Source organism: Arachis hypogaea, chromosome 12 (assembly GCF_003086295.3).
Source record: "Arachis hypogaea cultivar Tifrunner chromosome 12, arahy.Tifrunner.gnm2.J5K5, whole genome shotgun sequence".
In the NCBI taxonomy this organism is placed as follows: Eukaryota; Viridiplantae; Streptophyta; class Magnoliopsida; order Fabales; family Fabaceae; genus Arachis; species Arachis hypogaea.
In genome coordinates, this window is record NC_092047.1 from 71389694 (window position 1) to 71413937 (window position 24244).

Sequence of the window (24244 nt, forward strand, 5' to 3'; positions counted from 1 at the left end):
TTGTATGGATTGATTCTATTATTTTTGTATTTTAATTCATGTACTGATTTATAATTTTAGAATTGTTTTCATTCTTTATCTTATGAATTTGGGTGGAACGGAAGTATGACCCTCTTTCTAATTGAGTTCTTGTATAACTTGGAAAAGCTCTTTACTTGAACAACAGCTTGAAAACAATTTCTCCTAAATTCTAATTATCTGAACTTAACGGGATACGTGACATATAATCCTCTTATATTTGGATAATTAGGATTTTTGTGGCATCATAACTAGAATTAAACTTCACCCCCTAATTGGAATAAATTGACCAAGGAATTGGCGGTTGATGAAAGTTAGAGGAGACTAGAAAGGTCTAAGGAATTAGGGTCTAGTCACATACGGTTGCTATGAATTAAATCTTGCATGATTAAAATAAATTAATAAGAAAAGTCAATCCGGAAAATAGATATCTCTGAAAACTTAACTGCCTTCTCCATATTTTATTTCCAACTTATTTATTTGCCTGTCTTCTGATATTCTAAATTACTGTTTAATGCTTTTAAACTCTCAAACACTATTTTCTGCTTGTCTAACTAAGTAAATTAATCAACCATTGTTGCTTAGTCCTTCAATCCTCGTGGGATCGACCCTCACTCACCTGAGGTATTACTTGGTATGACCCGATGCACTTGCCGGTTAGTTTGTGGTTATAAATTCCGCACCAAACATATCTAACAACATTCCTAATTTTACTAATTGAAGAATGAATATCCTTCAAACCATCATTCACCACCAAGTTCAAGATATGAGCACAACACCTATCATGCAAATGTTCACCTTTTAAAGGATGTGAATTCCAATCCTCGATTCTATCTTTTAAGTAACAAATGGCAACATCATTTGAACTAGTATTATCAACTGTGATGCTAAAGACTCTACTTATTCCCCAATTTAAAAGATATTTTTCTATCTTTCTACCAATTATTTCACCTTTATGATTCTTGATGAGACAAAAGTTAAATATTCTCTTTTGCTACTTCCAATCTTGATCAATAAAATGTGTAGTCAGGCAAAGATAGTTTAGATTTTGTACAGAAGTCCAACAATCAATGGTCAAACACACACATTGATTTGAATTTATAAAGACACTCTTCAACTTATGTTTTTCATTTATGAACAAGTTCCAAAAATCCCTAGAAACTGATATCCTGCCTGGAATATGGAGTTTTGGCTACAAAACACTCATGAAATCACAAAACCCCTCTCCTTCAACAAATCTAAAGGGCAACTCATCTACGATTATCATTCTAGCAAGAGCTTGTCTTCATAAATCAAGATCAAATGATACAGCAGTCAAACAATTACCCATCCCATTTTCTTCTTCTTTTTTAAGTTGCTGCATAACAAGTGTTTTTTGTATGGGATCAAGTGAATCTTTTGGAAATTTTCTACACTGACTCAACAAGTGACTTTTAAGATTGCTAGTACCATTTTTATGGAAATCAGCCACATAAGATACTCCACACCACTTACATATAGCCCCAGGTTTAGGACCACTTTCATCTTTTTTAAAATGCTCCCAAGTCCAAGATCTAGGTCTAACAGATTTTTTAGAGTTACCTGTACCTGGTTCCTCAGACTAGCTAGGATTAGTTGACTCATCAGCAACATTTTCTTTGCCTCTCCTCCTCTTAGATCTAGTTCCTTCATTGTTCTGATCACTGCATGGCGGTAACGGCGGCGGCGATGGTGGCTGCGTCTGCGTCTATGTTTGTGGCTGCGACTGCGGCTATGGCAGCAGCATCGACTTCGACTGTCCCGAAGATCTGACTGATTCAAAAGTGGACGGAGTGGCACTAGTAAATCTTGGCTCACTGCTTTGAACATCCTGTGATAACCAAAATCAGTTTATGTTATCTTAATATTTTTTTCAAATAATCAACATATTAAATTGTTACCAACATACACATTCCAAAATAAGAATATTACCTCAGGATATGAAGCTGGCATTGTTGACCTTCAAATTAAAAGCTAAAATCAAACTGAACAAATATAAAATCTGCAAAAGTACAATATAAAATTTAATATAACAGATTCTCAAAGATAACAAGAACAGATTGTCAAAAATAATAAATTTAACATAATAGATTGTCAAAGTAACAAGAACAAATTGACTTCAAATTCAATACATTAACAGAAATAGAAGAAAAAAACTATTTTTTTTATTTTTAATAAAAAAGTCATTAAGAAAACAGGGTTGGGGGTGGTTCGTGGATATTATTATTATAACTATGGTTTGAAAATCAAATGTTGATTATTTGAAGATTGAACTTAAAATAGACTAGAAAATCGTGTGCACTTTGATATGATCATCATATAAAAAAATGTAAAAACTCACCAAGAAGAGGAGGGAGTAGCGACGTCGAAGAGGAGACGGCGGACGGCGTCGATGACTCGGCGTGTGACGGTGAGCGTGAGTGAGGTCTGAGGAGTGTGTGAGTCTGTGACTATGTGAGATACGGTGAGAGACTGTGAGTGAGAGTGAAGAGTTGTGAGTACTGAGTAGGGTTTCTTTCTTTAGGTTATGCCGTTAGAGTTTGTGTTTGTTTGCGGGGAAGGAGAAATGGGAAATGAATGTGTGCAGGGTGACTCGTGATTGGGTGCGGGCTTGGGGGAAAAGTAAAGGAAAAGGACTAAGGGACTAAAAGAGTATGGGCTGGGCTGCTGTATGCCGTATCTTCTTCTTCTTCTTCTTCTATGCGGTTCGATTCAGTTGTGCAAACCAATCCAAAATCCAAAAAACATCCAAAATTGATCGGTTTGAAACGATTTTCGATTTGGATCGATGCGATTTTGTGGTTTTTTTACCGGTTTGGATCTAAACACCCCTACTTGGGTGTATCATACAGGATAATGGAGAGAATGAATATTATGTAAATCATATGATCCAACCAGGTTAGTCAAAATGGCGGAGTGCGTCTAGTTTTATATGTGACAAAAAAGTACCTTTAAAACGTAAAGGTAAATTCTATTGCACTGCTATTAGACCGGCTATGGTTTATGGTACAAAGTGTTGGGCGGCCAAAGGGGAGCACGAACATAAGTTAAGTGCAGTAGATATGAAGATATTGAGATGGATGAGTGGTCATACACGATTGGATAGAATAAAGAACAAAGTTATAAGAGAGAGTTGGAGTAGCCCCTATTGTGGAAAAGATGATAGAATCACGTCTCAGGTGGTTCGAACATGTGAGAAGAAGACCGATAAAGCACCCAGTCAGGAGGATGGATGAGATGGAACATGAACAAGAGGTGAAAGGCAGAAGAAGACTTAGGAAAACTATTCATGACGTGGTCAAACAACATCCACATGTAAATAGTTTTTCTGTAGACATGATACATAATAGAGTTTAATAACATCATTTAATCTATGTAGCCAACCCTACCTAGTAAGACAAGACTTCATTGTTGTTTTCTTTTGATGAGGAGGGCCATGAGGCGGGTGCCGGCATTAGGGTAAGAGATGAGGGAGGAGGAAGAGGTAGTGAAAGGTAGTTGGGGGGAAGGATGGGGAAGGAAATGGAGCGGTGGTGGTAGTGGTGTTAGTAATGGTCAAAAAAGAAGGAAGGATGAGACAGGTAGAGGGGATGGTGATAGTGGAAGGGATTGTGGTGGCAAAGAAGGGTGGAGGGAAAAAGGAGGAAAGGACAACTAAATTACTAGGTTAGAATTAGGAAAAAATACGAAAGAAAAATATTATTTACAAAATTATAAACAAATTTAATAATTGATAATTTTTGTCAAACAAAACTTATCTTATATAGATATAACTTCAGTTTAATTTCTTATGATCAGTTTTATCAATATCTGAATCTTTTATGATATGAAATGATTATTTACTCTACTATAAAATTTATTATATATGTTTTAAGAGTTGTATAAATTATTTTATAAGTAACTACAAAACTCAAAATTCCGTTGTTATTATTCTAGTTATCCAAAAAAATTGTATAAAAAATTTATAGTATTAATTTTTCGCACATTGTGCGGGTGTAAATCTAGTTCAATTTATAGTTATCCGATAATAATAATAATAATAATAATAATAATAATAATGATGATGATAATCAACGATGATGTTGATGCATTTAAATTAATCCAATTAAGGCTACAGTCAATTTGATCCCTTTAAATTTTCTTGCTTCAGTATTGCTGTCTGTTTTCTGTACACAATTTGAGGATTATTTTGCATGGACTTGTTCACCCATTTGCATCGGCAGTTATTTGCCGCAAACGTTTCATAACATGGGAGAAAGAAGGGCGTCTTGTGGGATCACTACAGCATGAAACAAAGTTTTGGGATATCAATTGAAAAAGTAGAGGTACAAAATGCACAAGATGTTGCAAAACGTGCATGAATCTGTTGCAGTAAGATAATTTGTTTATTCAAAAAAAAAAAAAAAAAGAATTATGATTTGTTTAATCTTACGTATCCCAACAGAGCTCAATCAACGCAGTCACTTGAGGATTTACATGGCTTGGAATCTCTAGTCTTTGGTCCATAAAACCAACAGCTGCAACAACCTGCACTAACAGTATTCTATTCGTGAAATAAAGCATAAATATATGATTTGAATTTTGATGTATACATTGAAGGGGCAGCCCAGTGCAAAGTATCCCGCGTTGTGCAAGGTCTGGAAAATGGTTGCACCCAGAAGAGGAGGAGGAGGAGGAGAAAGGAAGGAGGGTGGGGGGGGGGGGGGGGGTTGTATGCGTCCTAAAAAAAAAAGACCATGTCAGAGTAAATAATCTAACCTGTGAAGGATTTAACTGTCTCCATGGCTGTTCCAGGGTAACTAGTTCCCACAATATTACAGCAAAGCTGAATACATCGCATTTTTCATTTGATGGTTTACCTAGGATGACTTCTGGCGCCATCCATTCAGGCTAATCATTTTCAGAAGGCAGGAAGAAGGATTAGAATGTGAAGCCAACAAAGAATTTTTTATATGACTTGTTAATGCAATCAAAGAACACTCTTTATTTTCAGTCAATGAATAGAACTTACTGTCCCAGCGGCAGTTTTAGATGAAAGGAATGTATTTGCCTTTGTTCGTGAAAGGCCAAAGTCAGCTACCTGGAGTAAATATGACAAAAGTGAATGTCAATAGATACATTTTATTCGTAAGTTTGAGCATTTGGACTTCGTAACAGTTACAATGGGTGAATAACATTAATTATTAGGTTCCTGCACCATCCAAGTGTAAGTTTATTTTTAAGTGCCAACAGGGGAACAGCTAGATGCCCTTTCATTCATTTAATATTATGACAAGGATTGGGATGTATCCTCAAATTCTTGCTTGAATTAGTGTGTGTGTCCTAGCATAGCTGTAAAGTAATAAAAATGTAGTGTCAATGGGGCAACACGAAGATGACCATTTCATCCGTGTGACTGTTTGGTAACAAATGGTTTAAATTCATGTAGTAAGCACTCAGAATTCCTTGCAAACTGTTAGAAGCTTTATGGATCTTGAGAGGAATGAAAAAATCTACAATACCAAAAGTTTCAACTGAAAACGATGTTAGGATCCAGCTACAAGGTACGGGACTTGAATCCCACAAGGAATGTACTAAATTCCAATGTGGTGTTTTAGTGGGTTTGGGCTCTCCTAGCACAATAGTTAGCTAGCTTTATGGTAGGGTTCTCGAAAGTTTATAGTAACTGGCATCACAAAAGTTTAAGAGAGATGGCAACTATAGGTGGCTGATCAGTATAGTGGAGTAAAATTGGATTGGGAGAATTCATCAACCACTTGAGTTCTCTGAGAGGGTTGGTGCAACCCTATTGTAGCTATGTGACCCCCCTTCTTGGAGTTCAAATCATTTGAGTTTCAGCCTGCTGGTTTGCATCTGGAGTGAGGAACTGGAACCATTGAATCTAAGAAAGGTCTTAGATCATAAACAGTTACAAACACGGTAAAGACTATTAAGGAATTGAAACTCTCTATCAACATCACTACTCATGAAGGAGAAGAGGCTGTGTGGAAAGTAGAGAGTATTTAAAATTCTCCGTAGTGTGAGAGAAAACATCTACCGTGATTAAAATGAGGTAGTGAGCAAACAAGGAACCAACTCCGTGTCTAGCAATGTAGAAGTAAACAGGTGTTACTCAGGAAAAAAAAAGTGGGAGAGGCCAGCCATGTCCAAATCCTGCAAATGAAGCTAGTCCAGTCAGCTTAGAAGGATCCTGATGGATAGTTTTATGTTGGTTGGAAATGACACAGGAGCTAATGTAACATTAGTTTCTGATTCATTGTTATTTGAAGCTTATGTTGTATTATCCTGCAAAAAGTATTATCCTCTTTTGTTGTGAGTCTACCATACGCCCCAGCACATCAAGAGATGGGAAATGAATGCTCAAATGTTGGTTTGTGTGATCCCTCAAGTCTCAGAATAGATCCTTTCTCGCCACAATTAATGCTGGCTCACAGCTTTAAAAGTATCCAATCAGCAAGAGCACTCTCTGCAGCCAACAGAAATCACAGACATTAATGACCAACTACATACACACACCTGGGAGCACCATTTCCAGAAAGCTTCTTTGTACGCTCAAGTTTTTGGGACATGAGTATAAAGATATTGCTGCCGTGGATCACGACACAGCTGCTTTTGAGCAAATGTGAAACATGGTTCACCTCCTACATTTTTATGGCAACACCATGCAGTATGGCCATTTGGCAACCAGGAATGTTACTTGTGACCAATTATTTTTATGCAGTTTACTTTAAATCATGACAAATTTGTGATATGTGATGTAAAACCCGTTTTTCTTTATGTTTCTTTGTTGAAAATTCTAAATTTCATTTTATCATAGGAAACACATGGATACCTATGGGTACCTATCTCTGAAAATAAAAAATGTTTACCAATGTGGCAATGACAGGGCAGAAGCCTGTTAAAACTCCATCAATGAAACCAATAAATGGTTTACTAGCAAAGTTCCACATTGGCTAGAGGCATGACCTAAGAGCTAATTTAACGATTGGTGTTAGAACACGGATATAGGATGGTGTTACATACCATGCCAATCAGAAATTAGGGATGTAATTGTAATCGAGTATATGGATTAGGGTGGGTTTTGTAACTAACTTGCCTAGCTGGCAAGTGAGCGACAAGTGAGCTCTGTGTTATGAGAGATAGATGGAAACTATAAAGGGTTCTAGGGAACTAGTGAGAGGGTATGGAGAAAGATGGGATGAGACTAAGGCTAGGAGTTAATCAGGTCTCAAGAATTCCTAATACCTTTGTTGCACTTTCCTTTCAGGAAATAATAATACAGATACATTGGGAAATTGGGCGATATCTCATTGGTACCACTCCAAGAGCATATCCAATACTTTATTTCAGTCTACCTAATGATGTTTTTTACACACTCCAAATCTTTGGTCTTGGGCATTAGAGAGGTATGTTAATTCTGGCATTGGTGTGGCCTGGCTGCATAATCACTTGGGAAATCCTCTCCTTAGAAGCTGCTCCTAAGGTCGGCACTAGATCTTACTTTAATTGTTCAAACTTTAAAGTATCAGAAAAATCAAAGCAAACTGCAGAAAAACTTGTCTACAACAGTTACCTTGACAGTGTATGTATTGTCAACCAAAAGATTTGGGGACTTCAAATCTCCATGAACAATGGGAGGTCTCATTTGATGGAGATAATTCATTCCACTTGCCTAGACAAAACATATAAGTATCACACAAAGTCTAATCTGCAAATGACAATGCATTACTTTCTCGTAGATGCAAAAAATGACAAAAGACAACTAGCAGCTTTGATCAGTGAAGGTGTACCACGTCATAAGCCATGCTTAAACGACGCATCTCACTGAGTGATATTCCAACACCAGGCATGCGCAGAAGTTCATACAAGCTGCCTCTGCAAAAAAAAAGGAGAGTATTTGTTTCATCTATTTCAGCCTAAAATATATCCAACCAAGGGCATAAATGAGGAACAATACAAGCATAACTGGTACAAGAAATTAATGTACCTTGATAAATATTCTGTTACTATAGATAACCTTGGGGGTTGAAATACTGCACCCATCAGAAGTACAATGTTTGGGTGCCGCATGCGCTTCATTAGGGAGACCTATAAAATAAAACAGGATACTGAAGTGTTTACACACACACACACACACACACACACACACAGAGAGAGAGAGAGAGAGAGAGAGAGAGAGAGAGAGAGAGAGAGAGAGAGAGAGATACCCACATATAAACAGATAAAACTGGATATTATGACATACCTCCTTCAGAAACTCTTCTATTCGCTCAGAATCAAAATCTTGCACCTTAAGAATCTTCACAGCAACATCCTAAAAGGTTATACTGTTAGCATATAATATTGACACCATTAAACACTTTCAACGAGGAAAGAACAACATTAAAACATGAAATCTAGAATGATCCTGAAATTAATGAGTATCATATTTGCACATACAATTAGTCAGGCACTCCTGCAATTTCTGCAGTATTTTCACTTCAAAACTTAACCTTAGCGGTTAGCAGTAAATAAGAATAGATTATGCTATATTTTTGACAAGCTGAGCATGATTAACATCTATGCTCTAGGTTGAAGGGGAGTAACACCCTATCCAAACACAAAATGGATTCTGCTTTCCAAAGAATCACTATAAAAAAATCACCTTTTTTACAAGCTTAATTTTTTTTATAATCAAACAAACCGGAATCATCTCCAACCTAAACAGTAAAACATTAAATATGGAACGATTAGAGAGCAAACACTGAAAGAAAATAAATCCTTACAGAACCACGCCAATCTGCACGAATGACAGTTCCAAATGATCCTGGAAAACAGTTATAATGCCTTATTCTATTGTTTGACAATACATTTTCTAAGATATGCAGAATGCTTCAGCAGAATCAGTAATATACTTGTATAATATTTAGTTTACTTTAAACAATTTAAACAATATTTTATTGGTGAAATCCTTTAAAAAAACCTACCATTAGATTAAAGGTTCATATCTTAGTACAATTTTATATACTACAAAATTAACAACAACAACAATAATATTTTACTGCACAAAAAATAAGAGTTCTCTGATTACATTGGTATTGATGTACAGGTTTTTCAAAATTTAACACAAATGAATTATAAATGATCACTATAAATGGTTGAACCAATTAAAATTATATCTTTTAGAAAATTAGTGCAATAAGTTGCACCAAATCTGATACCAATGTAATTCCATCCTATCACTGCATACTAGGAGATTAATTTCAATCTTAAATCAATTGATATTGTATACAGTTGAAGACCAGATCGATATTGAACATTTTTGAAGGACTAATTGAAGCTATAATACCGTTAAGGACCAATCATATATATATAATGAATGATGCTTCATATACAGTACCTGCCCCAATGTTCTCCTTCAGAACAAGTTCACTCCATGGAATGTCTAGGTCCTCCACACCAAGATCAACTACAGACGGGTTTGTTTCAGTAACGGAAACATAGTCATCTGCACTAAGACCTGCAGAAGAAGGCATATCATATGGTAAGGTCTAATTCCATTGCATGATAATTTCTAATAGAACACAACTTAACTTTGTCCAATTTGAAGGGATTTTCTACATTAAATTTAATGGCATTGTAGTGTCTTGTTATTGTCATGTTACATTCATTCCTTTAACTTTAAATATCTTTTCATACTATCACCTATGGTTTTTATAAGTTCCCCTCTCTTTTAATATTGTAGTACTCTACTAGATCTGCACTTCCTGTATGAGTGTCCAAAAGCATTTTTCCCATACATGCCAAAATAAGGTGGGACTAGTAAAAGCATGTCAAAATTGTTTATAAAAAAACAAATTGAAAAAATGAATCATACGTCATTCCACTTATGATCTACTCTATGACAAGAGATAGCTCGATCTTTCAGCAGGTTAGGTAAATTAAACACCAAATAACCACAATGTGGGTGGATTCTATGGTGATTATCATTATGGTGGATATGGTAGCTATGAAATTTTCGTAACACTTAAAAAAGTGCAATTAAAATTAAAGTTAGATTTTTTTTTTATTATTTATCAACAGTATTTAATTTTATCACACTTTTTACTTTTTTTATTTTTAAATTAAAAATGTATTATTAAATAGTAAAAACATGTAACCTTAATTTTAGCTACACTTTTTAAGTGTTGCTTGTTACCTAGCTCAATGACCTGATAGGTTACTAATTATAGTAGTGGATCAGTTAGTTAACTTACGACTAGCTATAGTTAGTGTGATTAGTTGGTTCACTTGTCAGCTGGTACGTTAGTTACTTTTCTGTTCAGTTTCTGTTTTCTGTTAGCATCAATTTGTTGTATATAAGGCAGAAGCTCAGGTAATGTAAACTCAGATTTTCGATTTGATGAAATCCAAGCTCTATTGCTGATCTTCTTCTCTGGTTTCTCTCTCAATGAGTCCACTCTTGCTCCACTCACACCTTCTACATTGTCAAAATTTCATAGCCACCATAATGATAGCCATTATAGCATTTACCTTACATGTGATCTACTCTAAAAGGAAGTGATAGACCATTCTTTCTCTTTCTTCTTTTCTTCAAGTTAGTAAAGATGGTTCATGCTTACCCGATGCAACTAGGTGGTCATTCCCATGGGCATAGTGTGCACTAGAAGTTCTAGTTTCTTTTACATCCATTCTGTCACTAAGATTAACTTTACCACCTGCATGATGCAAATCTGAAATTTTAGTAATGTATTGTCAAAATTATTTTGACAAGACGTAGACCCGGGCAGGAAAAATAAGAATTTCAATAGAAATAAATGTAACTTCTTTTACAAAAATTGGTTTCTGAAATTAAAAAATGGTGTATTGAAAAATTAAATATTTTAATATTTTCAATATTTATTATGTTAAAAAGTTTGAACTCTGAATCCTAAACCCTGTAAAAATCTTTAAAAAAGTAACTATGATTAAAACTAAAATATCATTTATTTGTATTATATTTAGCTACATTACATTACATTTATTTAAGTGGTACATATACTTTCCATTTTCTTTGTATTTAAAATATATATATTATTCCTAGTTAGAATTTACTGTTTAGTTTGTTATGAACATAGTTATTAAGTGAAAAAAGTAAAGATAAATTAAAAAGTAGAGAAATGATTGAAATAGTGAGGATAATTTTAAATATTTTTTAACTTAATTTAAAAAGTCATGATGAGTCTCTTGATATTTTTTATTTTAACATAAAAAAAAAGAAAGATTAAGGAGAGAATATTAGAAAAAGACGGGAAAATAAATTACATTGTCCAGTTGTCAAAGTATTGGTAAACAATACTTACAACTTTTTAATTGGACAAGTTATTCTAAAGTCATCCCACACAAATATAACGAACTGATCATGGAGTTTATTTTAGGCCATTAAACATACTTTTGGATATGAGAAATACATTAACATTTATTATATTTATGAAAATTAAATTTGTTATCCAAATGAATAATAATAACAATAATCATAGGGAAAAAAAAAAAGAATGCTATGGGGCCAACACTTTTAGTGAAAACAAGGCGAGAGTTGGCTAGTGTTGGTTCAAAAGTAAGACAAAAATAAGGAAAAAGTATTGGTCACATAGAATTTCTCAATAAAGTTAAACCCAAAAGGTGGGACTCTTGATATGGAGTCTTATCCATAACAATAAAATATTTTTCTATTTGGAATGCCTGGATACATTTGAAGAAACCTCTTGTTTTGAATTGCTTTATTAAATAAAATACAATACTTAGAATTATTTGTATATATAACTAATGAATTGTAATAATGAAATTTTAAAGGAGCAATGAACATAGTTAGAAAATTTAATGTGAGAAATCATAGATTTTATACAAGATTAGTTTTCTTGATATCATTCTCTATGTTGTTATAAAATTAGTCTCATGCTTACATAGTAAGCTTTTTTTAAGGAGAAAAAAAACACTTAGATGTCATTAATTCATCATAGAATGACTTTCATTTCTCCTTTTATATATTTATAAATCATGCTATATGTATATTAAAAATCAGCCACCAAATCAACCACACGTATAGAAGACATATTGAAATACAAATAGACATCTAAAATTAGTTAAACAACACACGTATTTATATAAAAATACATGATGGCTGATTTTTGACGTGCATATAACATTTTTGTTATAGGTAGATTCTTTAAGCTTAATGTTGGATTGAATGAATAGATACACAAAACAAGGTGGGGCTGAGGTGGTGAAAGTTAGCTTCAAGTAGTTTGGCCACAATGTAAAGAAGTCCTATAAAATTAACCCTAGTAAGGAGAGTAGATAAAATGAAGGTTTAGATGTAATTATGTACAGTAGAATATCTATGCATAAATGAGTTAAGATATTATAGGATCTATTATGATACAGTAGTTAAATGTAATTATGTACAGATTCCTTTTTCAAGTTCTATAAACTAGTTTCCACTTCGTAACTAAAACTCATGGAATTTTTTATTTTGTCTTTCTCTCCTCTCACAATTAACAAAGCACAAAACGAATATGAAAAGAAGAACCTAATTAAGCCTTCCAAATCCTTTTAGACCCTCTATAATACTTTTTAATATTTCATACAATAACAAAATGCATGTGAGATGTGAAAATTCAAATAGATAATACTAAAAACACACGCAACAGAAACGAAGAAAAAATAAGGAAAAAAAGAAACAGAAGTTTTTAGTAAAAAATGGCAAACAAAATACTTCCTCCCTTTTCTATAAAAGTTAGTGCCAGTTGATAATTATACTAAATGCATCTGAAGAGAGAAAATAACCTGATGTTGTATCAAATATATGGTGCAATCCTTGACTGTCCAAGAAAAATGATTGGGCTAATGTCTTAGTATATCCAGCTGCTTCAACTGTCTTGAACTTTGGGTGACATAATGGTGAAGAGACCACCATTGATGATGCAGAGTTCAGCAAAGAGTCAGGCTGGCACACTGAGCCAGGTCTTTCAACTAAATCAATCATATACTCCCTAGAAAGGTGTATACAAATGTATATTGTTATTATTATAATTGAACCTTTTTTCGTGGTTATTTCAGATAACAAAATCATGCCTGGCAGATTCAATGCAGAAGGAAAAACAAGCAGCAGCAGCAGCAGCAGCAACAACAACAACAAAGCCTTATCCCAATAGGTGGGGTCGGCTAGAAGGAAAAACAAGCAATTGATATAAAAGTTTACAAAAGCTATTATAGCAAATAAAGACTATTGATCTGATTAGGATTGTCTAAGTTTATTCCATAGGCAATTAGGACAACTCTTTAGTTGGAGCGTAATGCACGCACCTTCAATGACAAATTTTCTTACAAGCGAGTTTTGTGGGACAGGATTAGACATCTAGCATCTTTTTGGTGTAACGCTCATGATTTATATAGAAAACTTTCCCTCTCAAATAAGTTGGGAGATTTGAAAGCTATGCTTTATAGATAAATCTTTTGTTTTGTTTTGATTTTCTATCCTTTATCCCCAATTTGTATTATCCTTCTCCTCATCATAAGAAATTCTCTTTTTGTCCCAACCAAAAAAAAAAAGTATTTAATGTATTTCCTATTGTTTTCTAGGTTCTCATGTGTATCACTTACCTAAAGATGTTGAAATTGTGAAACAGGTGGCTGAATTGTTTAGGCTCACCCAATAAGTTCACCACTTGAATATAGACACCAACCAACACTATACGTAATGCAATAAGAAACACAATTTACATTTACAAGGACAATAACAAAGATTTGAACTATTTTTTATAGCTCTTATTGTTCCAATTCCATGCCTTCTACTATTCGAAGTGCCATATTAATCAACTGGTAGCAAAATTTGCTTTTGCATACTTGGCTTTGCCCTGCTACCTTATATCAATTTTCTTTTTTCTAGTTTTGCAGGTTTAGGGAGAATAAGGGATGCCACATTTTTTGTAGCAATGTGCCATATATGCCACTACTTGAAGTATTTGGTTGCAGCCTAATTCTCACACCTTCGGTGATAGATTTTCATGCAAGCAAGTTCAGTGGATAAAGATAAGCATTTTGTCTCTATTTGATGTAAAGCTCATAATCTTTTAAGAGTACTTTCCTCCCAGATTTGGTTATATTTAGACATCAATTGCACCTTAAATTGATGGAAATTTTAATACTATGAAGGAGCAAGTTAATGTGAAAATCTTCCAAGGATTAATTTGAAGGCCAAGTTGACACCTTTTTTTCTTCCCCAAAAAGTTGAATCAAGAAGCATTTTGATCATCAGATAATATTGTTATTAAAACCCAAAATAAGCTAATCCAAATATGAACTACAGCAAGAAATAATGAGAATTAAAAGTCATTCGAAGTTTTCACGCAAATTTTAATTAATGACCAAACCTGTCAGAATCAAATTGCACTATGCATGAAGCGCCAACATCCCTGCTACAATACTTGCAGCCCTTAGCAATTCGGCAGGGTAAGTCAATTAAGTCAGCTAACACCTGAAATTTAAATTGTTAATTGTGGATATTAGGTCCCCAAATGCATCATGTCACCAGAATTCATATTAACACTAACTATGAAAATTCTTTATTAAAAACTCCAAATTGCTTAAACATAACAATGATTGGAATGAAATAAGAATTATAAGAAAAATGTTTATAATCTTATTGATATTGAGGACAAAAGAATGCACATACCCAGAAAATCAATCAAAATAAAAATTTAAATAAAGTGCAATACTTTAAACAGCAATGCTCGGTGAACACAAAGACCAACAGCTAAGCTTCCAATCGGAAGAATGACAGAATTCAGGCAGCTTTTTAGTTTTTGGGCGCACTCCTTCCACTGTGAGCCTAAATTTTCCTTAGTTGAACGTCCTCCACTTTCAGGGAGAAAAAGAATATATATGTAAAAAAAAATAAAAGGCTTGTCAGGACAATGGCAATACAATTGTGAGTAACGGAAATATTTTCCTTGTACTTTTCCAAATGAAAGAAAGATGAACCTCACCCCATCCTACTATAAACAAGATTTGCAACCTGAACAGCTGCAAATTTTCGAGAATTCCAGCTACTTGAAAGACTGACTACTCTACTTTGCAGTTCTCTCAGACCAGGATCTCTAAATTTATCAATAGCAACCACTACAATTGACGAGTCATCGCAAGGTTCTATTGACATCAGTGATTCAAATGAAGGAATTATACCAACATTCTGCAGATCAGAACTTATCGACCATGTGTAAGCATCCACCCCATGGATTAGGTAGAAGCCATCGAGAATTTTGTCCGAGTATTGCAAACAACCATTTACCTGCCCATTGTGAGAACAGAAAATAACTGATTAATTCCAGATATTAATGACAGATCTAGGTCAAGACAATTGAGCAATTCCTTAGATTAAGATTTAAAGCAGAAAAGAAAAAGAAAGTTAATATAAACTGTTAAGTCACTACTCAAATTACTAATCAACATTGAACTTTGTCACACCTAATTAATGAAAAGAATCAGCAGAATCAATTTACAGTATATTTCTGGTAAGAATACCGTATTAGAGCAGGAGGTGTATGACTGAACAGATAATTAGTTTTTGACAGTGCCCTTTTATTTTTAAAAACAGTTTCCTCGCTTACGCTAAAAGCAGGTCATTATTGCATTTTTGGACCAAATTATTTGTGCAATCATGTAGTTCGTTAATATACTTCCTATTATAGGCTGTGACAGATATTAGTGTGGTTAATTAGTTAGAGTAACATAACAGAAGCGGTTATGATTCATCTTCTCTCTTCAACATATATAAAGAGAGCATGACTTAGATATGTATGTGGCATTTTCTTCACTTACACAATAGCTCCTATTCTAATCACTCTTCTGCAACTGTGGCTTTCTTCTTTTTCTCATACTCAAGTTCTTAATAGAACTCTGCATCTCTAGGAAAACTTACACAAATGAAATAAAATCACTCTAGTATGGAGTCTATAAATTATGTGTTTTAATCATATAGGCCATAGATGAAGAAGAAATTAGCAGGGAAAATTTGTCATATATTTCAAATTAATTTAATTTCTGGCATTATTTAGATTCACTTCATTTATTATTTGATCTAAAAGAGCCTGTCAAATACCACACTCCTACTTTTCAAAACAATCCTTCTGTTGTATTTAGTTTGTGTTTGAATTTGCTTGGGGTATTCAATTTTTTTCAAAGAGGGCTTTTCAATTTTTTTTTTCAAATAATAATAATAATAATAATAATAATAATATAATGAGAATTGTTTTTTATAACAACCAGTTCAGTAGATTGAATGTCGTATGTGCAAACTCAGAAATAATTCCAAAATAGTCATAGTGGGCCTTCAGAAATAATTCTAAAATGATTATAATGGAAAATCTAACATGTACCTTCAGGCTAGGAAAGTTGTTTACTCGTAACCGGTAACCCGAATAGCATATTTTTGAGTTTGCATGAACTTTTGCATAGACCTTCATTCTCCATATTTATTTGTCTTAAGCTGAAATTTTTTTTTTTTTTTTGTAGTCAACAAGGATCGAACTCTAAACCTTTTAAGTCATAGAAGCTCTAATACTATATCATAAAACTATTTCTCTTAAAAATTTAAATAGAAAGAAGCACATGAATAATTATATCTCTAACATATATCATTTAAAATATATACATCTATATTTAAAAAGAGAAATGTTAAGATAAAATCTTTGGTGGCTAATTTTCTTATTTCCAAAAACTAACCATGAACATGATGAGAGAAGTTACAAAATGCTAAAGAAAAAAAAACATAAAATAAAATTTTAAAGAAATGTGACTTAATCAGCACGAAACCCTACGGATGATAGTAATAATAAAAGATATCTTCATATATTTGAAATTTATATATTATACTTTTAGTTATTTGGTTAACTATATACTCTGATGATATCGGACGTATGATCCTCCACCAAGCCACCCATTCAGCTGTCCTCCTATTTCCCCAAATTTAAAGATATTCATTCACAAGAAGCATAACAACTATAATTAGGTAAATTCTATCCAACCCTCTAAGGTAGGTTATCCTGATTATTAGATGAAATTAGTTTGACTTATCATGATTAACTTCATTACTCAAACTCAACCCAACTCCACCATCAAAATCTCACTAAGCTTGAAGAGAATGTACCGAAGCACAGATGCACAGCCTACGGATATCATGACATAACACAGTTCGTGCCGGACGAACAATCAGAGCACCCTGAATCGTGCTGTGGGAAATTTGTCTGCTCTTCGGTTAACAAGGAAGTTTAATTCATTTCCTAATTCGCTTTCATTTCATTTCATTTATTCTATTATATGATGATGCATCACACTTCGCAGGCTGGTCTCGCCAAACTCATTGGACTTGCTAGAGAGACTAACGTTCAGGCAATTATATATAAATCTTGCTGGATTCGCATTTCATTTTCATTTCAATTTCAGTCTCATTTCATTTATGTTCTTTTGGTGCTTTGAACCCAAAAGGGTGAAGAGCAAAAGAAATTGGATGTGCTTTTCAATAAAGTCTTTATCAAGATATGATAAACCAACTAATTTCATTCAATAATCATAAGATATGTCACAGTAACTTATTCTTTATTTTTTTTATTTATTCTTTTATTTTAGAGAGATGGATAGAATTCACTAATAATAATAATAAATAATAAAAATTCCAAGGGAAAAAAAGAGACATTAATACCCAAAAACGATGCGACATTGCCAGGGCCGAATCGGAAGAGGTGGGTTGCAAGTCAAGGAAATTGGGATTGTCGGAAGAAGCAGACTGCGAAGAGAGGCGAAGTGCCAGCTGGAGCTGAAGCTGATAGCTCTCCTCAATCTGCTTGGCCCAGCTCTTGATGGAGTTCGACGAAACCTGCTGCTGTTCTTCGTCAGGCGCATCCATGGAGTGATGGTGATGGGGTATGGCTATCTGACTCTCAGGGGGCAGGAGCGCCACCATGCATCTCTTTTTCCAAAACTGTGCCCTTAATCTTCCAAATCCAAACAGTGTCACAAACTACTACGTTTATTTTCCACTTTTCCTGGATACTGGGTAACCGGTTTTCACTGCCATTAAAAGTGGTCTTTTTAAAAGCTTATTTGGGAGGTTAGGAATTAAAATTTATTTAAGAGTTAATTTTTTTTATTTTACTTTAAAATAATTAAAAATAAATCATTTAAATTTTTTTAAGAATTTTAGTTTTTTTTTATTTTTTAATTAGATAAAAAAATTTGATTTTCAAATCTATTCCCATATTTTTTAAATTTAAATTTTATTTTATTAATATATTATAATTATTTTAAATTATGAAATTAAGTTTTAAATAGAAATAAATTTTTTATTTAAAGGAATAGAATTTTTTTTTCATGTTGGATGATTTTTAAACAAACTCAAAAAAATGAAAATAATAACTCCTTTATACGTATCATTTTTTTAGCAGAATATTCTTTATTTTTAATTAAAAGTCATTTATTAAAAAAAATAAATTTATAGATAATTATTCACTTTAATAATACCATCAAGCTAAAACTTGATTGTTATTAAGAGCATTTCTAATAAAATATTTTTTGGTATTATTTTTTATATTCACAACAATTGAATTAATTTAAAATTAAGAGTATTTTAAATATTTGATTTTAGTTTAATTTTATTTTGGGTCTCACAAAATGTTATATAAATATTTGTAGGATCATATATTCTAAAAATTACCAATCTAAAATCTATCACTCTAATATTTGATTTTATTTCAATTTAACAACGATACAATAATAACGATAAAATATTTGTTTAATAAGTTTAATAGATATACAAGTGGTAGAATTTTATTAGTTTTTTTTTTTTTAAATGATACAGTTTTTCTTACTTATACTTATGATTTCAAATATTATATCTAGTCCAAATTTTAATTTTAAATTAAGGGTCCATTTGGGAAACACCAAAAAACTACTTTTTTCAACTTTTGACTTATAGAAAGTTATATTAATGTGTTTGGTACAATTTTTTAAATAAACTTTTAACTTTTCAAAAAGTTATTTAAGAGCTTTTGAAGAAGTTAAAAAATGTGACTTCTCCTATTTTCAAAAGCTATTTTATCATTCTTATTTAATGTGCAACTTTAAAATAAAGACTTCTATAATAACTATCCAAACTCAAAATAACTTATTTAAAAGTTATTATTAATAAAAGTCCTTATATTTTAAGCTCCTTTTTCAAAAGAACTTATTTAAGAAGTTTAGCCAAACTGGCCCTAAGTCAGTTATTGTAGAAGTCGAAAGTGATATCCATAAGGTATTTTATTGCAGTTACTCTAAAACTTGTATTGATTATAATATTTGAAATAAAATTACTATCAGCAAAAAGAGATCATATATTTTAAAAAAAGACTAATTATATACTGTCATTTGTATAATTTATTAAATAAAATAATTAAAAATAATATAAAATTTAAATTGAGATAAAATTAAATATTAGAGTGATAAATTTTATATTAAGTCTCAAATCAATTTTTATAATATATTGTTCTAGACTCAAAACAAAATTAAATTAAAACTTGGAGATGCTCTAATAACTAGTTCCATTACATGTGAAAAACACGGATTTGTAAAAATTAAACATGACAAAATGAATAAATTAATAATTTAATAATACAATGTAAGCACTAATCATGATATCCTTATATTACAAGTAAGTTGACAATAGAAAAAAGAGTAACTAAACTTGCATCTCAAAATAAAATTATCTATTTGGAGGATGATGATGGTAATTTAGCTATTGAGGGTATTACAACTGCTGTCTAGAAATATTTTGTAGAAATTTTTAAAATTAGTGATTTGAAAGATCCAGAAGAAGTGTTGGACGGTATCCCAATAAAGATAGATGAAGTCATAAACAAAATACTAACTAAAATGGTTTCAGAAAAGGAGGTTAAATTAGTCTCCAAGAAATGATGGCTTCACAACTAAATTCTTCCAATTCTTTTGGGAAGCAATAAAAAAAGATGTGATTAGTCCAGTATGAAGTTTCTTTTCAAGAAGTAAAATGTTAAAAGCATTCAATCATACTCATATTTGCTTAATTCTTAAAGTTTCAAATGTTAACTCTATGAAGTTTATCAGACTTAGTAGTGTCTTTTATAAAATCATCTCTAAAATTTTGGTTTGTAGATTATAATTTATGATGAATAGATTGATCAATAATTCACCAAGTGCTTTTGTCAAAGAAAGATTGATAAGTGATAATGTATTAATTGCCTTCATCCATTTTTTAAAGACAAAAAAAGGCATGACAACTATAATTTAGCTCTGAAGATAGATATGAGTAACGCTTATGACAGGGTAAAATGGTCTTTTGTATCGGCAATGATGAGAAAAATGAAATTTATAATAAATGGATTGCATAGATCAAGGAGTGTGTGATATAGTTTCATACTCTGTTATTGTGGATAGTCAACCTTGTATTTTTTTTTTTAACCATTTAGAGGGCTTCAGCAAGGCGACTCTCCTTCACCTTACCTATTCTTGTTTTGTGCAGAGAGACTTTTTCATCTACTCCACAGAAGAGAACAAAAAAAATAGAATTTTTAGGATTGATAGTTAATCACAAGTGCCCGAAGAATAGTCATTTATTTTTTTTGGATGATTCTATTTTATTTAGTTGGACTACAGAGAATGATTGTGCTAGTTTGGTTCAAATACTGAAGACCTATGAAGAGGTAAGTGGTCAAGTTATCAATCTAGACAAATTCTCTGTTTTTTTTTTTTTAGTTAGAATACTCCACTTGACACTCAAAGTATTTTGGCTGAAATTTTTATGGTGCCATATATTGGGAATCAAAATAAGTATCTTGGTCTACCGATAATTGTTCAAAAATAAAAAAGAACTACTTTCAGCTATATCAAAGACAAAGTAAATCAAAAGCTCAAACACTGGAAGAGAGCCTTATCATTACTACGCAGAAGAAAAGTTCTAGTTAAGGCCATTCCACAACTATTCCACTATATACTTTGAGTTGCTTTAAATTGTCGAAAATGTTATTAGAGGATATATAGGGGGCAATTCTTAACTTTTGCTGGGACAAAAAAGGAGCGAAATAGAAAATACACTGAGTTGGATGGAGAATCTCTTGTAAACCTAAGGAATAAGGGAGACTTAATTTCAAATATTTAAAGACTTTTAATCTTGCTATGCTCGCTAAACAAGGTTGGAGACTTTTATCTAGACCAAATTTCTTGATTTCTAAGGTCTATAAAAGCAAGTATTATCGATATGCCAATTTTTTGCAGTCTAAGATGGGTCGTAACCTATCAAGGGGTTGGGGGAGTGTGATTGAAGGCAGAAAAATATTAGAAAAAAAGTTGTTATGGAAAATTAGCAAGCGCAATCTTGTCTGAATCAAAAAAGATTTATGGGTTCAAGAATTCACAACAATAACTCCTACTACAACATAAAATTCAGCGTTTCCACCAATACGGATATCAGAATTAATGTAACTAAATAGACAATGAAACCAGACACTCATTTCAAGCACATACAGTCCAGAAGTAGCTAATGCAATTCTAAACACTGATATCTATGAAAGAGAAGATACTATTACCTAGTGCAAAGAGCGTCCTGGCCACTACTCAGCAGCATCTGGATACAACATAACTTTCCAGTTCCATCATCCTCCCCTGGAATTTCTCCCTGAATAGTGCAAAAACAAGAAGATATGGGTGGATCTAAAGAAACTAAAATGTTAACCAAAAGTCCGCAATTTCATATGGAAAATGTTACATGAAGGACTACACGTTAAGCAAAAGCTCAGCACCAGATTTACAGCAGCAAGTCTGATTTGTCTTAGGTGCTCCGAAGAGGAAAAATTAGTCCTACACTATATTTTTTATTGCCTAGAATTAGTTGATGGTTGGAGAATTGTTGGCTTCCCAATTCTAAACTAAACAACGATTCTGTGGAGATGGTGAGCAGAGCTCCAAACTCAAATTCGCAGAGGACAAAACCAGAAAAAAATGGAGGAACTGAAAGTGAATCTCACTTGGTTCATCTGGAAGGCAAGAAACGTGATGACTTTTGAAGGTGAAAAAATAGATCTCGTCCTAACATTAGAGAAAGCTAGGAGAAGTGTTAAAGAACAATCTATGATTCCTTAGTTTTTGTTTCTAATTCCTATTGTAGCTATTGTTGGCAAGCTTTCTTCTTTTTTGTGGGTGGAACTTTCCATTATTATCTTTGTGCTTGTTGTCCTAATTGGGATAGTTCATTTTATTATCCAATAAAATATTTATCTTAGGAAAAAAACTTTCATGTCAAGATAAAGAATAATGAGACAAAATTGAAAGAAATATAATTATAAAAATTATCTACTAAACATGCAAATAAATATAACTAAGGGTATGGCTCGCACTGCCCGTGGATCATGTAGTTAATTTCCTTTTGTATAGTTATGAATAGTTTATTTACAAAAATATTATTACTGGAAGAGTTAATTTATTTAATATACAGGCAGATTAAGTGATTAATCTAGTTGTCCATGTTCAAAATAGTAGAAAATTCTTTCCAATATATCCGATCTACAAATCTCAACCTTCCAAATGCAATGCAAACCAAACAAAACCAAAGCTAAATCCCTCTACATAATAATGATAAGAACAGTTGAAGAATGGAAGTTTCTAGGGAAAAAGCAAGGGTAAAGAGTTCCCCGTTTCTTCGAATCTAGGCAAAAGTAGAATTCATCAACCAATCACCGACAAAAAGCAAGCATTCCGTGGGAAAAAAAGGCCATGTTCAGCAACACAGTACTGTAACAGGACAGATCATCAAATTAAAAAACTCAACTAAACTTTTAGATCGAAAAGATCATCAATTCAGCTAACAGATCATCCAAAAAATTTTGCCACACCAATGTAGAGAAAATCATAATTCCAATAAAAAAAACAAGAATAACACTCCATTCAAATATTCATCGTGTAGTTCTTTTCTCTGAGCAACTGAATAACAGTTCAGTTATTGTTTCGAAAGAAAGAATCACGAGTGATTAAAAATTATGTTAGCTTCAAAGATCATCCACATAAGAAGAACATACTCCTCATTTATCGAAATCCAGAAGAAAGCATCTCAATTCACACAGCTAAGCAAATCCACAATCTACAAATTCGAATACAGTTTTACAAAAGGAATCAGATAGTAATTCACAGCAAGAACATATCGAATCTTCTAGATCATGAATGAAATCTTGATATCGGGAAGCATAAACAAGATTAAAGCAAATATTCACAAAAGTGAGGAAGAGAAGAACTAGCTAAAAGATAAAAGAGTCGCAAACTAGAACCAAAACTGAAGTCATTAAAAAAGCAAGTTCAAGAAAAGCTGCCAAAGGATAACTCAAGGTTGGGTACAAAGAAGAAGGAAAAGAGTGGCAAGAAGCGGCAAAGGTCGCCTGATATCAACAACGAGATGACAACAACTACATAAACGATAAATATGACATTCCTATAGGCATTTGATAGTGTCACAATTTGTAAGGGGAACACGGATTGGATCGGATCGGATATGGCCAAATTTTCGATTCGATCCGCACTAAAATCATTGGATCGGATCCAATATCCGCAGATTTTAAGCTTGGATTCGATCGGATATCGAATATATCCGCAAAATACAAAAATATTTTTAAAACCATATTTTTATGAAAAAAATATCAGTAAAATTTATTTTTTCTATTCTTTAAACATGTTTACTCTTAAAATAATATTAAACATATTTTTCTTAAATAATAAATTAAAATAATACAATATATATGATAATTATTAGTTGAAATAAAACATAAAAAGAATATTTACTTATTTATTTCTTTATTTTTACGGATACGCGGATATGCGGATCGGATATTCGAATACCTACACAAAATCCACAATCTGATATGATTTGTGTGTAGATCAGATCCGATATGATCCAATAGCCTTGCGGATCAGATCCATATTTGCAATTTTCGGATCGGATTCGGATAAACACCACGGATATGCGGATCGGATCCGATCCATGAACACCCCTAACAATTTATACAAATAGGCATGCTTCTATTTATACAATTATGATCCTACCATAGGACACTTGCTCCATATTACACAGATTAAACCTAAGCTCTGATACCACTTTGTCACGGCCCAAAATGAATCATGACCGGCACTCAGAAAAAAA

At 32.7% G+C, this 24244-nt stretch overlaps 1 protein-coding gene and 1 long non-coding RNA gene across 8 annotated transcripts; both read right to left on the minus strand.

The window, feature by feature from the left end:
* Nucleotides 1–1079: 1079 nt before the first annotated feature.
* LOC140177323 (uncharacterized) lies at nucleotides 1080–2868 on the minus strand. Its single transcript, XR_011869150.1, has 2 exons — nucleotides 1969–2868; nucleotides 1080–1867 (listed from the first exon to the last, which is right to left on the minus strand). It is a non-coding gene; the product is annotated as an uncharacterized lncRNA (long non-coding RNA).
* A 1232-nt stretch (nucleotides 2869–4100) lies between these two features.
* Nucleotides 4101–18118, minus strand: LOC112727514 (serine/threonine-protein kinase CTR1). Of its 7 annotated transcripts, XR_011868626.1 has the most exons (18): nucleotides 17753–18114; nucleotides 15042–15343; nucleotides 14772–14913; nucleotides 14427–14530; nucleotides 12841–13046; nucleotides 10638–10733; nucleotides 9416–9535; nucleotides 8802–8842; nucleotides 8282–8350; nucleotides 8024–8124; nucleotides 7827–7911; nucleotides 7610–7708; nucleotides 6359–6502; nucleotides 6074–6189; nucleotides 5048–5116; nucleotides 4795–4926; nucleotides 4469–4563; nucleotides 4101–4315 (listed from the first exon to the last, which is right to left on the minus strand). XR_011868626.1 is itself a non-coding variant. In XM_025777283.3 (17 exons), the coding sequence occupies exons 2-17, from the start codon at nucleotides 16515–16517 to the stop codon at nucleotides 4240–4242; spliced, it is 1824 nt and encodes a 607-aa protein (XP_025633068.1). In that variant the 5' UTR covers nucleotides 16518–16540; nucleotides 17753–18113; the 3' UTR covers nucleotides 4101–4239. The 7 variants fall into 7 exon arrangements, 4 of the variants coding, with proteins under 4 accessions (XP_025633068.1, XP_072065470.1, XP_029146571.1 ...); XR_011868625.1 differs by having other exon boundaries at nucleotides 6074–7514; nucleotides 17753–18116; XR_003812712.2 differs by having other exon boundaries at nucleotides 6074–6502.
* Nucleotides 18119–24244: the final 6126 nt, after the last annotated feature.